This window comes from Daucus carota, chromosome 2 (assembly GCF_001625215.2).
Source record: "Daucus carota subsp. sativus chromosome 2, DH1 v3.0, whole genome shotgun sequence".
Taxonomy (NCBI): Eukaryota; Viridiplantae; Streptophyta; class Magnoliopsida; order Apiales; family Apiaceae; genus Daucus; species Daucus carota.
The window spans coordinates 38303435-38317116 of NC_030382.2; the positions used below are offsets into that span (position 1 = coordinate 38303435).

Consider the following 13682-nt stretch of genomic DNA (forward strand, 5'->3'; position numbering starts at 1 on the left):
TCGCCTAAATAGTCCTACAACCCGAGCCACTTTGTATTGTGATGAGACGAGCACCTAAAGATCATACATGTGCACGCACGAGACACACGATAACATCATCCACACGCATATAGTGGTGGAAATATGGTTGCAATACCATTAAGCCAATCCAAACCAAATGAAAATTGTGCATTTGGATTCATATGAAATCACATTTACGAAAATGGATTTGGTTTGATTTCTAGTCTCACATTTCTCACAAAATATGTATCTAAATACATTTGTTTCTCACATTAAGATTTTTTATAACTCTTCACACACACTATCATGTTCTTTATTTCTTTTTGCTAGTTAAAACACATGCACATCCCGTGATTCGAACTCATGACTTTTATTGGAGAGGTCAAAAACTTGAACCACTACATCGACTCACACACCCAAACACGCTATCCCAAACACACTATTGTTATATTTACTATTCCACACTATTGTTATATTTACTATCCATTAATATTGTCACATGAGTGTATTAATTCAGACTAAAACCATAACCACATTTATTAAAATATGGTTTGGAAATAGTTTTGGTTCATTTGTCCAAACTAAATCCATTTTATAAGAACTAAAACCACATTTTGCCCGCATGACTTAGTTGTTATCCACCACTTTTGCACATAGTTATATAAAGTCATTAATCTCTCGTTATATTCTGCACATAGTTATATAAAGTCATTAACCTCTCATTATATCAAGGATAGCGGTCCCCAACCCGAAACCCGATACAAAATAGTATATATTATATATATACTTTAGAACCGACAATTATAGTTCTACAGCATAATTAGTTGAGAAATTATGATTAATTTTTAATGATTATTTGAAAAAAATAATGAAACTTTATTTTTTATATCAATTAACTAATCATTTAATGGATAATGCAATCGATACATTTATTTTATGCATATATAAAAGTGTTTGCATTTAACTCTATATAAAATGTTTTTTCATGAAATGTATCCGTAGGGGTGTTCGCGGTGCGGGCGGTGTGGTTTTTTCCTAAAACCGCAAACCAACCCGCGCATGCGGTTTGGGAAAATTCATAAACCGCAACCGCACCGCGTAATATAAAAACCGCGTAAACCATACCACAAATTGCGGTGCGGTGTGGTGCGGTTCATGCGGTTTGCGTGGTTTATACATTCAAAAAATTTATACTTTTGAATGACAATATAAATATAATTTTAAACTATATATATTTAAAAATAATTTTAATAATACACACACATAAATTTAGAGTTAAATACTCATCACAAGAAATATAAACTAAAATATGAGTATGATAATGACGAAGATGAAAAGATTTCAACACTAATAAGTTATTTTGTAGAAAATAAATATAATTATAATATTTAATATGTCGTCTTAAAACTAACCTTAATTTGTATTGTAAAATTATTAAAATTAAGTTGAGTAACTTGAACATATATACACACACATAAGAGATAACATCATAATAAATAATCTATATATATATAATATAAATATTTGTAATTATATGTGATATATTTTTATATATTTGAAAATAGCGGTGCGGTGCGGTTTGAACCGCGCTTGTATAATGTCAAACCGCGACCCGCACCGCGCGGTTTGTTAAAATTTCAACCCGCAACCGCACCACGAAAAAGAAAAATCGCATTTTGCGGTGTGGTGCGGTGCGAAGCCGGCGGTTTATGCGGTGTGGGTTGTTTGATAAAACCCCTATGTACTCGTATATTACGAAGTTAGGGTCGCGCTCAAGAGTAAAACAGTTTTTAAAATAGAACTAGAGAACCACTAAGGTTCTATTGCAGAACCCTAAATTTTAAATAGATTTTTAGGATCTAAATCTTAACACATGTTTTTTTTTTCATGTTTTTTTCATCGTTGTCTATGTTCAAAAATAATTTTAAAATATAATACATAGATATTGACATTTTTTGCACGTGAATTCTGCTGCAGAACCCTAACTACTCCTAGAAATAAGATAAGGGTTTTATGTGTTCTCTCAGTAATGATTCTCTCTTAAATATGACCCACTGCAAAGTTATACTTCCAAAATAAACTAGCATAAAAGCCCGTGCGAGGCACGGGGCTCTAGTTTTTGCTGTATTTTAAATAATATTAATATGTCATTATATTGTTCTTGTACGGACCTTGAGTTTGTATTATGTTTTAAATAATATCCGTGTGTCATCATATTGTTTCGAGCGTAACTATTACGTTTTATTTTTTGACAAAATATGTAAACATGAAAAATGTAATATATGCAAGCTAATAGCATTAATAGTAATGATAAGTACTATTCCCTCCATTCCATTTTATATGACCCTTATTCTTTTTTGAGACATCTCTAAAATAATGAACTTACTATACTTACTATTTTTAAACACTACTTATCACTATTACACACACTACTTCTCTATTTTATACTCTTTTATATTAAACTAGCTTATAACCCGTGCAATGCACGGGCGGTTAACATATTTGTTATTTTATTTTATATATCTTAAATTTATCTAATTTTATTGTAAAAATAAAATTATGATAGAATAATGTGGTTAAATAAATATTTTATTTAGCAGTTGGATAAATTCTTCATAGTTAAGTTCGTCAAATGGCTAATTAAATATTAGGTCGAACATATATATTTTAATGAGAATGTTAAAATATTTTTTTTTGCATGTTATAATTTAAGAAGGCCTATAAACTCATATATAAACTAATCAATCAACCTTTTTAATATTTCGTTATTAATAATTCATAATATGGTATAAAACATATTATAGTTTAAAGAGACGCATGAAACCAAATACCGACCCATCATACTAATTTGAATTTAATGTTTTGGTTTAATAAATGATAAAAAAATATAGTATAACATGTTATAAATTCAAGAGCTCATACCAACCCATTCACCAACTTTACTAACTGACCGACCAAGTGAACTTTTTATTTCGGCTTTATTAATATTGTAATAATATATAGTATATGATAGATTTGTAATATTTCCTTTAATGTGAGATCATTAGAGTATTTAAAAATAATGTTATTAATGTATTTTTGGTTTAATAATATCACATGTTATTTATTAATAATTATATTTTTAGGGAATTGATAAATAAGCTCCACAGTTTACTATTTAAGCTCCAAATCCAAATTTTATACCATATTTACCCATGCCTTGTCCACATATATATGACGTCCGTGTTAATTGTAAAAACTCGATTTTTTAGTTAGAAAATCTAAAAATGATAACCCGTTTTGATTAAAAAGACAATTACTATGTTGCTCGATATTATTTTAGAAGATTGAGTTCTTTTAGCTAATAAATATATAAAGATAATTTATTTTAGTTAAAAAGAATAATTGGTTTTATATATAGATAGGCATGTACTTCGGTGCAAGTACCGACCGCCCGACCAATATAATAATACTCTCTCTATTTTTTATTATTTGACGTTTAGACTTTTGGCTCACATCTTTACGTATAAATATGTCGCCCATGTCCGTATTAATTGTAAAAGATTAATTTTTTACTTAGAAAAGTTATGAAAAGATAATATATTTTAGTTAAAAAAAGTAATTACCATGTTTCTTAATGTTATTTTAGAAGATTAAGTTTTTTAGTCAGAAATATAAAAAAGGTAATATATTTCAATTAAAAGGATTAATTGGTTATATCGATAGGCCCGTACTTTAGCCCAAATTAAAAAAGATAATTGGTTATATAGATAGTTCCAGAATAATTGGTTATATAGATAGGCCCGTATTTTGGCCCAAGTACTGACCTACCAAACTTTTATTGTTTCGATTTTAAAAGAATTATTAATTGGTTATATAGATAGGCCCGTAATTTGGCCCAAATTAAAAAGAATAATTAGTTATATAGATATGCCCGTATTTTGACCCAAGTACCGACGATTTTAAAAGAATTATTTTTTTTGGTCATATAAAAGAATTATTAATTGGTTATATAGATAGGCCCGTAATTTGGCCCAAATTAAAAAGAATAATTAATTATATAGATAGGCCCGTATTTTGGCCCAAGTACCGACCGACCAAACTTTTAATCTTTCGGCTTTAATAGTACTAGCCTATAACCCGTGCCAAGCACGGGCGACCATATAATTTTAATTTGATTATTTATAAATTTAATATCATTTTATTAGTGTTTTTCATTAATTAAATTAAGATGGTATTAAATTATATTAATCGATTGTTTATATGCACTTTTGAAGGTTTGTCTTGTACAAAACTTTTTATATTATAAAATATTAGTATAAACAATTAATTTTTTTCCATATGTCAATGTTTAAATAATTTTTTTCAATCTCACTTTAAATTTGAATTAAAAAATTCAAAAGAAAATGTGATATACATTTTTATTGTTATATTTTAATTTTAACCATACTATTCATTTTGTTACGCTTTATTTACATCTCGATCAAATATACTTTTGAAAAATAATAGAAACATAAGAAATGTCTACTTTTGTTTCTCCTTTTTTTTTTTTCATTTTTTGTGAGAGGTTCCTCTGAATTGTATTTGAACTTAAAATTTTTGATTTCTTCAATATATTATAAAAGAAAATCTTACATTATTTTCGTCAACTTTTATCGATTTATTAATTATTAATCATGAACCTCATACCGAATAAATATTAATTTGCCACATTTTTCATCATTTCTAGGTATACCGTCGTTTATTATTCAACTTCATGTTAAATTTAAATTAAAAATTTTAAAAATGTGATATAATATACATTTATACCTAGAATATGAATTAAATTTTTTTTAAAAGTGATGGGTACATGGTCTTTTTTCATTTAACTTTACTTGAAATTTGAATGAACAGATTCAAAATATTGATACACATTTTTATTACTTTATTTTAAATTTTAGACTTACTATCCTTTTTATTAATTTTATTTACATCTCAATCAAAAATGTTTTTGAAAACTGAGGTCCACTCTCACGAGAAACATAACAAATATTCACTTGTTCTCCATTTTTACACTTTTCTGTGAGATGTCCACAGAGTACTGGCTAAATTCCTAGTTAATGAATCAGACTTTTTTGCCAATGCATTAGTCAAAAGCAAGAAATCAGTACTCCATATTTTGAGATCTTGGTAACATCCATGACTGAAATATGTACTACACCATGGCAAGAAATATCACATTAAATTTCTACAAATTAAACAGCAGTAGCAAAAGACATTAAATAGCCGGACATCATATATGCACATCCACATATCACAATAATAGTCATAGCCTAGAGAAAGAATGAGTTCCTAATTTCCTATGGCTATCCTTTTCATCTGTCTGTTAACAGAATAAGATAAACCTCCACAAAATCGACAAATTCCCTCCGGCTACAATAATGCATGCCAGCATCCATTGATGTACACGTAGCAAGAGAAGAGTTTGATCTGTTGAACTGATAAAGCAATTGCAGGAGATCGATCTATGCCAAAAGGCTGTTGTTTTGGTCCATTTGAAAACAGCATGTGTTAAGCAACACAACCTCCGCATACCATACTCTGGACAATTGATCAACCAGAGCTTCTACGTCTGGTCTACCTTGCAATTTCCTTCATCCTTGGAGGTTGAAGTACAACCTTGATAGCAGTATCAAAAACAGCTTTGACATTCTGCTGAGTTTTGAGATCAGCAGGAAAGCATCCAGAATTCATGTGTCTCTACATCTACACATGAATATAAACACAAATCACTAAAATCACACACACTTTAATATGTATGGGCATCAGATATGTACAATCCATTCAAAAAAAAATAGTTTGCATATAATATAGTTATAGACAATGAGGGGGAAGATCTTAGTGCCTTTGTGATCACATTGTTTTATATTGTTAGATTTTCTTGTACCTGAAATGTAGTTTGAGCAACACCAGCAAAGAATGTCGCAGTAAGTGCAAGGCGTTGAAATTCAAGTTTGTTTGTTTCAGGATCAAGTTCATTTTGTAGCAATGTGCCCATCAAAAGAGAGAGCACTGCCACTTATCATATGGCAATGTCTCTTGAACTACCCATGAAGGCGTATATGAGAAGTGGAATGCAGCTACTATCTGTGATTTCGTGTAACCACATATATTAGTATTATAAAAGCTTTTTAAAATAAGCCAAGTGATGTTATTTAGATAAAAAACATACATAACCCCAATTGAGGATCCAGATGTGCAAGTTTTGAGGAGAGGATATCATGTATAGACAAATTTCCAAAATTGTTTAGAGAGTCTAACCATGGACAAATTCAAAATCAACATGCATGGTTAATCCTTTGGTTCATGAGGTATTGAATGCAAACTTGAGTTCTATGTATTCTCTGCTCCCATATCTTTACTAAATTACTCACTGGAACAGAACTTCAAAAAGAAATTAATAGATAACCTCTGCACAAAATATAACAACACAAAATATATTTTCAAGTGCCAATCTAAACCAGCATACAAAAATATTCATAGTGATTTCTTATTAATTAGCAAAGTTCATAACTGCTCAAAAAGTGCACATATTGGCAAAAAGCTAAATCATAATTAGCGAGTATCAGGCAAGAAGAAGAAAGAATACATAAGTTAAACTACCCAAACTCGAATGTAGATCCTGGATATGAAAGGAAAGAATACAGAAGCTCTTATTTGAACCCCCTTACTGCATCAATAGCTATCCGTAAATGATGCATCCAGTCAAGAACAGGGCCTCGTTGTGCTCCTTGAACTCCCTTCCTAACTTTAAAATTTTAATATTGTTGTTATATTATCTGTTTTATATTTATAGACAGGGTAAATTGGAGGAAGAATAGAATGACACACATAATACTTGGCCTAAGACTCCACTAATTTAAATTAGTGACTCAGATTCATTCACCAAAATTTGAACAACCTTTCCCAGTAGGCCTTTACATATAATCTGAATATAAAAATGCAAGTTCACAACTACACTCCTATTCACTTGTACCCTTTGATCTCTTGCCATCAATAATTTCCAATACCATCCTTCTGAAATTTAGAATTTCACTTTTTTTTATTCTTTTATTTGCAAAAAGAACTCAGGAAATTTGGAAGCAACAAGTCGTCAATGTTCATTGCTTGTAAGATAAGCAAGATAATGGGAGATCATGCCATTATGCAAATAATTGTTAATAGTTTCCTGCAAAATATCTTAATTATCTCATTTTCCTCCTACCATCGTATCTCTCTTACTTGATATCATTATCTAATGATGTATGTGTGGTAAAGTATAAATGTACTTAAGTAGATATTGACACTGATATACTCTTACATTAGCAGAAAAAAAATAGATATCTAAAGAATTGAAAGTGCCTTGTCTACTATATATTTTTGAGGGCGAGATGCACCTCTCTTATGCAGTCCGGACGACATAGTCGTGCATTCTGATATCTAATAAACCTTGTTAAAATTTGAGCTTTCTGAGAGACGGGGCACCGGCATCTACTTGACCTCAGTATCTGTAAAATAATATAGCAGCACCAAACAACAATAAGAGCTATAACAGCTCCAACATCTTTAATTATATAATAAATGATCTCTGGAGATAAGTTTTTATATTGTGTAAAGTTAAAATCTCTTAAACTCTGATTGGTCAAATTTGACAGCGGAGGTCGATCATTACAAACCGAGTGCTAAACAAATGTAGAAATAAGAAACATAAAAACAGAAGCTCATCCTGACAACCTCCTTCATCGCCTTCCTAATGTTTGATTCAGTGTGCAAAGATTTGTGTTGTATGTAATTTGGGGTTTTGAATTCAAATTGAACAATTATTCAAACTAACATGTAAGAAATGAATCGAGGAGGAAAATATTCACCTCCTGGAGATTTTGCAGACATGAGCTTCTTGTCTCTTTGCCGAAACTATCTAAACCACTGCGATGGAAAGCTACGCGAAGTAGAAAGAGATTAGACAACATCACATGATATCAAATGGCTCCAAAACACAGCTTACTTGAAAGCTGGAAATAGCAAGTGCAGTGAAGTAGCTCAATTAAGTGGAAAATTAAGTGGATTGAATAATAATATATGTTATATAGGAGGGAATGATGGATTAAGCTCTAGAGACCACCTTAAAAAGCAAAACAATGAAAAACACATACAATACACAAAATGAGGGTACATAAATGAGTGACACTAATTTATAAATGCTTGCATGCTCACTGATAATATCAAACTCCTATGAGGGTAACACTTTTATCAAACAGGCCTTAAGAGAACTCACCAGGGGTGGGACTCCCCTCTTCTGTTGGTTTGATATTTTCTTTATCTTGTTCCACATTTGTCCTTCTTCTTTTTGATTTAGAACCTAAGTCTCCCAACAAAATTGAAAAAGGTCGGAATAAGATTGAGTCAGATTTAATTACGAAACAGAAAACACAGGCCATGAATTCACCAGAACAATCCCCCCTCAACGTAGGGAAACTATCCAGTTTGAGATGATTGAAAACCCCCTAAAATCCATCCAAGAAACATATAAACAAAAGAAATATCAGAACCAAAATCAGCATTACAAACCGAGTGGTAAACAAATGCATAAATAAGAAACATAAAAATAGCAAGTCGTCGAGAGAACCTCCTTCATCGCCTGTAAAATGTTTGTTTCACTGTGAAGAGATTCGTGTTGTATGTAATATGTGGTTTTGAATTCAAATTGAACAAAAATTCAAACTGACCTATAAGAAATGGATTGAAGAGGAAAAGATTCAGCTCCTGGGGATTTTGGAGCCATGAGCTTGTTGTCTCTTTGCCGAAACTGTCTAAACCACTGCGGTGGAAAGTGATGCGAAGTAGGAAGAAATCAGACAGCATCACGTGATATCAAATGGCTCCAAAACACAGCTCAATTGAAAAAGCGGAAATAGCAAGCGTAGTGCAGTTGCACCATACACAAGTTGCAAGCTTTTAATATTTTTCCCGGAATACAATGAAGCCCCTTTAAACAGTTGACCATCCCCAAGGGTAACTGTGGTTGGAAAGCTCCTGTCAAGGGAGCTTGCACCCACAGTCATGATCCATGGTGCGACGTTGCCAACAGTGGAGCTATAGGGGTCTGAATTCCCAGCTGAGCATGACACAAAGACCCCCTTTTGAAATGCGCCAAGTGCTGCAATGGCTATGCTATCTCCATAATAAGGCTTTGGGATGCCACCTAATGAGAGTGACAATATATTGACCCCATCACTGACAGCTGTATCCATGGCAGCTAGAATATCTGAGCTTGAACAACCGAAAGCATAACAAACTTTATATGCTGCAATTCGTGCTGTGAACATCATTCCAGTAGCTGCGCCTTTAGCATTGCCAAAAAAGCTTGCACCTGGTACAAGATTACCAGCTGCAGTTGATGCAGTGTGTGTACCATGGCCTTCTGCATCACGGGGAGATCTGTAATCCTCTGTTTCATTAATTATTCTTCTAACAGATTCATAACCTTTGAAGAAAGCTCTTGCTCCAATTAGCTTTCTGTTACAATCTGAAATTGTAAAATTGGTGCCCTCTTCGCATTTGCCTTTCCAATTGGAGGGCACTGGAGGCATGCCAGTGTCGAAGAAACTAATGTGTTCTGGCCATATTCCAGTGTCCAGAATACCGATTATGACATCAGAAGCCAAATTCTTGGGATGCCAGAGTCCCCTGTCAGGATTTAGGCCGAGGAAACCTGGTGAATGAGTGGTGTGGAGGCTCAGCATTTCATCAGGAATGGCATAGAGAAAACCGTTGATTTTGTCTAATGATCTTAGGTTTGATTTAGTGAGTGTTACAGAAAAACCAAACATGGTTGTTTCATAAACATATAGAACATTGGGTGGATATGCTTCTTCTTCTTCTTCATTTTCTTGAATTGACAATTCATAAACAGAGTCCATGACATATTCATGCCATTTTTTCACTGTCTCAAGACTTTTGATCTTCGACTTGTCCATGTGAACTATGTAAGTACCTCTATCTGTCGAAGCAGATGAAGTTACTGAAACCATCAAGGCTAGTAACAGCAAGGCTGTCCTCAAGCTCATGGTTGCTGATGTATACTGCCAAAAACACAAATATATTGTCAGAAACATACAACAAGTTAATACTAAAGCTTAAATTTAAATAAAATGCAGCATTTTCTATTTTATTTTCATCTCTGAGTAAAATTTTCTGATAACATGTAAGAGATAGTGGAGTTTGAGGAGAGTGCAGAGAGCAATAATAATGATAACGTCGAGAGAACACGTACATGCACACCTGACCTTGGCATGAAAGCAAGGAGATGATCACAAGCCCGAGTGAATGAGTAGTGTTTGAAGGAAGATATAAATAGTAAAACAGGAGATATAAAGTGGACAACAAGAGCAATGTATTATTATGTTGGACCAGGCATGTAATCTTCTAATCTCCCACTTCTTGTTGAAGCAATAAAGAAGAACCAGGTCGACTAATCTGAAAGGGTGAAAGAAATTAACTAACTTATTACATTTGTGTGTATGAACACCTCTTTTTCCTGTAATAATAATTTCATATTAGCTTTTTTAGAATTCGGAGTTCTATTTTTGTGCACATTGAGCAAGGACATGTTATATATCCCAAAAATTCTTTCTAATGGCTCTCTTACACCGGCGCTTGTGAAGGGAAATATTGTAGTTTGTCAAAGAGGAGGAAATAGCCGAGCCAAGAAAGCGGAACAAGTAATGTTTGCAGGGGGTGCTGATAATTTTTTTGGATGGCATTTTTTATAATTAGGTATGAAGAATTGGGGCAGGGGATGTAAAAATCCATTGAATTTGGAATCAGGATTTATGAATTAAGGGATTATTAAGCCATAGGTTTAATGCTATTTTCAGGCTATTATTATTATTATTATTATTAGTACTTGAAAAACATGAGTTCTAGGATCACATACCCTCTTTCGCCATTCAGTTTTGATGTGTTCTCAGTTGTGCACATAGTTAGCATATTGTAACATCCATAGGAATCCCCTAGAAAATAAAACAGATACAAATTAAACTGAGAAAAGTCCAGCTCCATAAAAGATATTAAAAATAAATGATCATGCAGAGGTAATGTGACATGAACTTCTAGCCGACTGAACACAATAGGTAATTCAAACCAAAATTATCAGAACCTATTGCAAGTTTTCTTATTTTACTTCTGGAATATCTGGATTGCATTTCTTAATCATCTAATGGAGGTGTTTGATAATTAATTCATGTTTTTCCGCAAGCTGTACAAACCCTATACTATGGTACAGACTTACCACTGTTCTCAATGTTTTGCTCTACCGTATCCTGTTTCCTGGAAGCCTGCTGCCCGAAGAACTTTCAGAACTTTGTCACATAAAATTTTTATAAAAGGAAACAGGATTATAGTCTAAAACATATGAACATGTATACCTGTAAATGGCTCTTTAAATGGTACAATGTTAATCCCTTTAAGCCCATGAGTCTCAGCATTGACTTGGGAGTTGCTTCTGCATTACGGAGATACAATAATTAATCCACAGATTCAAAAGCCACTAGAAGTGGAGTGGCTATTTTAATTTGAGGGAAACACTGATGAATCACAAAATCAATGAAATTTCTTGTTCTCAGTCATGTTATTCTTAAAAATTAGCAGAGTTCTTCGCATAAATGACAAAACCCAACTGATTTCAAATAATCAGTAAAAAGATTATTATTTTAGATTTCAGTACGTGTCATTTCAATTTCAGCTTCCGCCTCGATAAACTTACAAAAGTAATATAGAAAATGAATGAAACAGAGGAATAGACTCACTGTCAGGGCCACCAAGCTTAGTGACAGCATGAACAAACCGATCATGAAGATCACTAGTCCACCTCAGCCTTGGCTTGGGATCTCTTGTCATCGCAACTCCACTTTCATATTCATACAAACCGCCTTCACCACCACCACCAACGCCAAAAAAATCTCAGGAACCACAAATTAACTCTAAACAACTCCAAAAATATGTCTTAAATATAGAAACAAAGTTACTCCAGCAATAACTTCATTTGCATTCAGATCAGCAAGACCATATACAAAAAAAGAGCATGAAATTCATAACAACTTAAATCACAAAACAACTCGCAAATACATTTGCGGGAAGCGTGAATCCTAGCGGAAGAGCAAAACAATGGTGCAAACAGTACTTTTCCTACATTGTTAACGGCCTATCAAAAGCCCAATGAATCCTGTTCTGCAAATAAACTACACCCTAAAAATCAAAACAAACACCTGTGAGAACTGATAACTCCCAACAAAAACCAGAAAAAAAGAACACTGGCCGCGTATACGTATAGCTAATTAACATCGAAAGCAGTAAAAAGTAGGAAAAAAAAATGAGAATATGAAGTAAAATCTTATTTTCTTCGGCTCATCTGCTCTATCAGTGCCATCAATTTTGAGTACAGTTGAAGCCTCCCTAAACATATAATCAAGAAAATGAAAATTAGACATAAAATTAGGCAAAGCTGTGTTGAAAGCGTTTGTGTTTGAGTGTGTGTGTGTGAGAGAGAGACTGATGAAAGCAATAAAAGGCGCCATTGACTAAATCGTTGACTCGATTGAAAATCTCGTTGAGAAAGAGTTGGGGATTGAGGCTGAAAGAATCAAAAAGTTGGGGAGAATATGGAGTATAGTACAGAGGTCGCCGAGATGGAGAGAGACAGAGGGAGATGATGACAGTGGCTTGTGTAGGTATTTGTTTTTGGTTGTTAAACTAACCTCTGCTAGGACTTTTTTTTTTTGACGAAACCTCTGCTAGGACTTAAGGAGATAGAGTTGTAACAGGACAATATTATTAAGTTTTAGTATAGCAAGAGACGATTCACGAGAGACTATAAAAATACGACGAAACCAAAAAATAGGAACAAAACATGGGACTACAAATTATACTTATGTTGGCTTATTATAGTATAGTATAGATAGTATAGATAAACACTATTACACTCACTACTTACCATCACTATCTCAAATCTATTATTAAATTTTGATATATTCCACCACTTTACCCACTTTCCAACTAAATTTCCTCTTTTTTACTACTTTTTTCTTAATCTCCGTGAAAGTCAAATAAGGTCACCTAAAATAGGTCGAAGGGAGTATATTTTTAAAAAAAATTATAGATCAAAAACTACATTTGAACTGATATTTCTATATTCAAATTCGTTAGGATATAGAGACCATCATCATATTATCAATGTTCAAAATTATATTCGAAATTAATACTGAAATTTTAAATTTTAAATATATTATACCTCATTAAAAGAATCTGTAATTTATTGTTGAAATTATTAAATTATTTCAACTAATATACCATGATTTTGATAAAAACCTGTTTTTGATATGTGAATTACGATATCCTAAATCATGATTAAATGAAGATGTGTGGTCCGCGTTGCCCTACATTTATTTCTTCTTTTTTGAGCGTACGTTTGCATAATTATTAAAGTGATACATGATGGAGCAGATCATCAACACATTCTTTTTAGCATATGTTGCACACATTTTGTATAAATAAAAATTGAAACATGTGTTGTACGTAAAAAGACACGTACCTTATTTTATTATAAAAGTATCAATTGAACTACTAACCATATAATTGCACCCCAAAAATTTCTGACACCTTTGATGTGTCTTATCCTTTTATTTTTC

General features: G+C 32.6%; 1 protein-coding gene across 2 annotated transcripts; it reads right to left on the bottom strand.

Annotated features, from left to right (window-relative positions):
- Positions 1 to 5126: 5126 nt before the first annotated feature.
- LOC108207507 (subtilisin-like protease SBT1.1) lies at positions 5127 to 12859 on the bottom strand. 2 transcript variants are annotated; one of them, XM_064087388.1, is made up of 10 exons: positions 11805 to 12859; positions 11424 to 11500; positions 11288 to 11333; positions 10934 to 11009; positions 8724 to 10079; positions 8444 to 8501; positions 8273 to 8356; positions 7866 to 7936; positions 5906 to 7505; positions 5127 to 5724 (listed from the first exon to the last, which is right to left on the bottom strand). In XM_064087388.1, the coding sequence occupies exon 5, from the start codon at positions 10062 to 10064 to the stop codon at positions 8859 to 8861; it is 1206 nt and encodes a 401-aa protein (XP_063943458.1). In that variant the 5' UTR covers positions 10065 to 10079; positions 10934 to 11009; positions 11288 to 11333; positions 11424 to 11500; positions 11805 to 12859; the 3' UTR covers positions 5127 to 5724; positions 5906 to 7505; positions 7866 to 7936; positions 8273 to 8356; positions 8444 to 8501; positions 8724 to 8858. The 2 variants fall into 2 exon arrangements, with proteins under 2 accessions (XP_063943458.1, XP_063943457.1); XM_064087387.1 differs by lacking the exons at positions 10934 to 11009; positions 11288 to 11333; positions 11424 to 11500; positions 11805 to 12859 and adding an exon at positions 10271 to 10387 and having other exon boundaries at positions 5145 to 5724; positions 5906 to 6766; positions 7395 to 7505.
- Between the last annotated feature and the right edge of the window lie 823 nt (positions 12860 to 13682).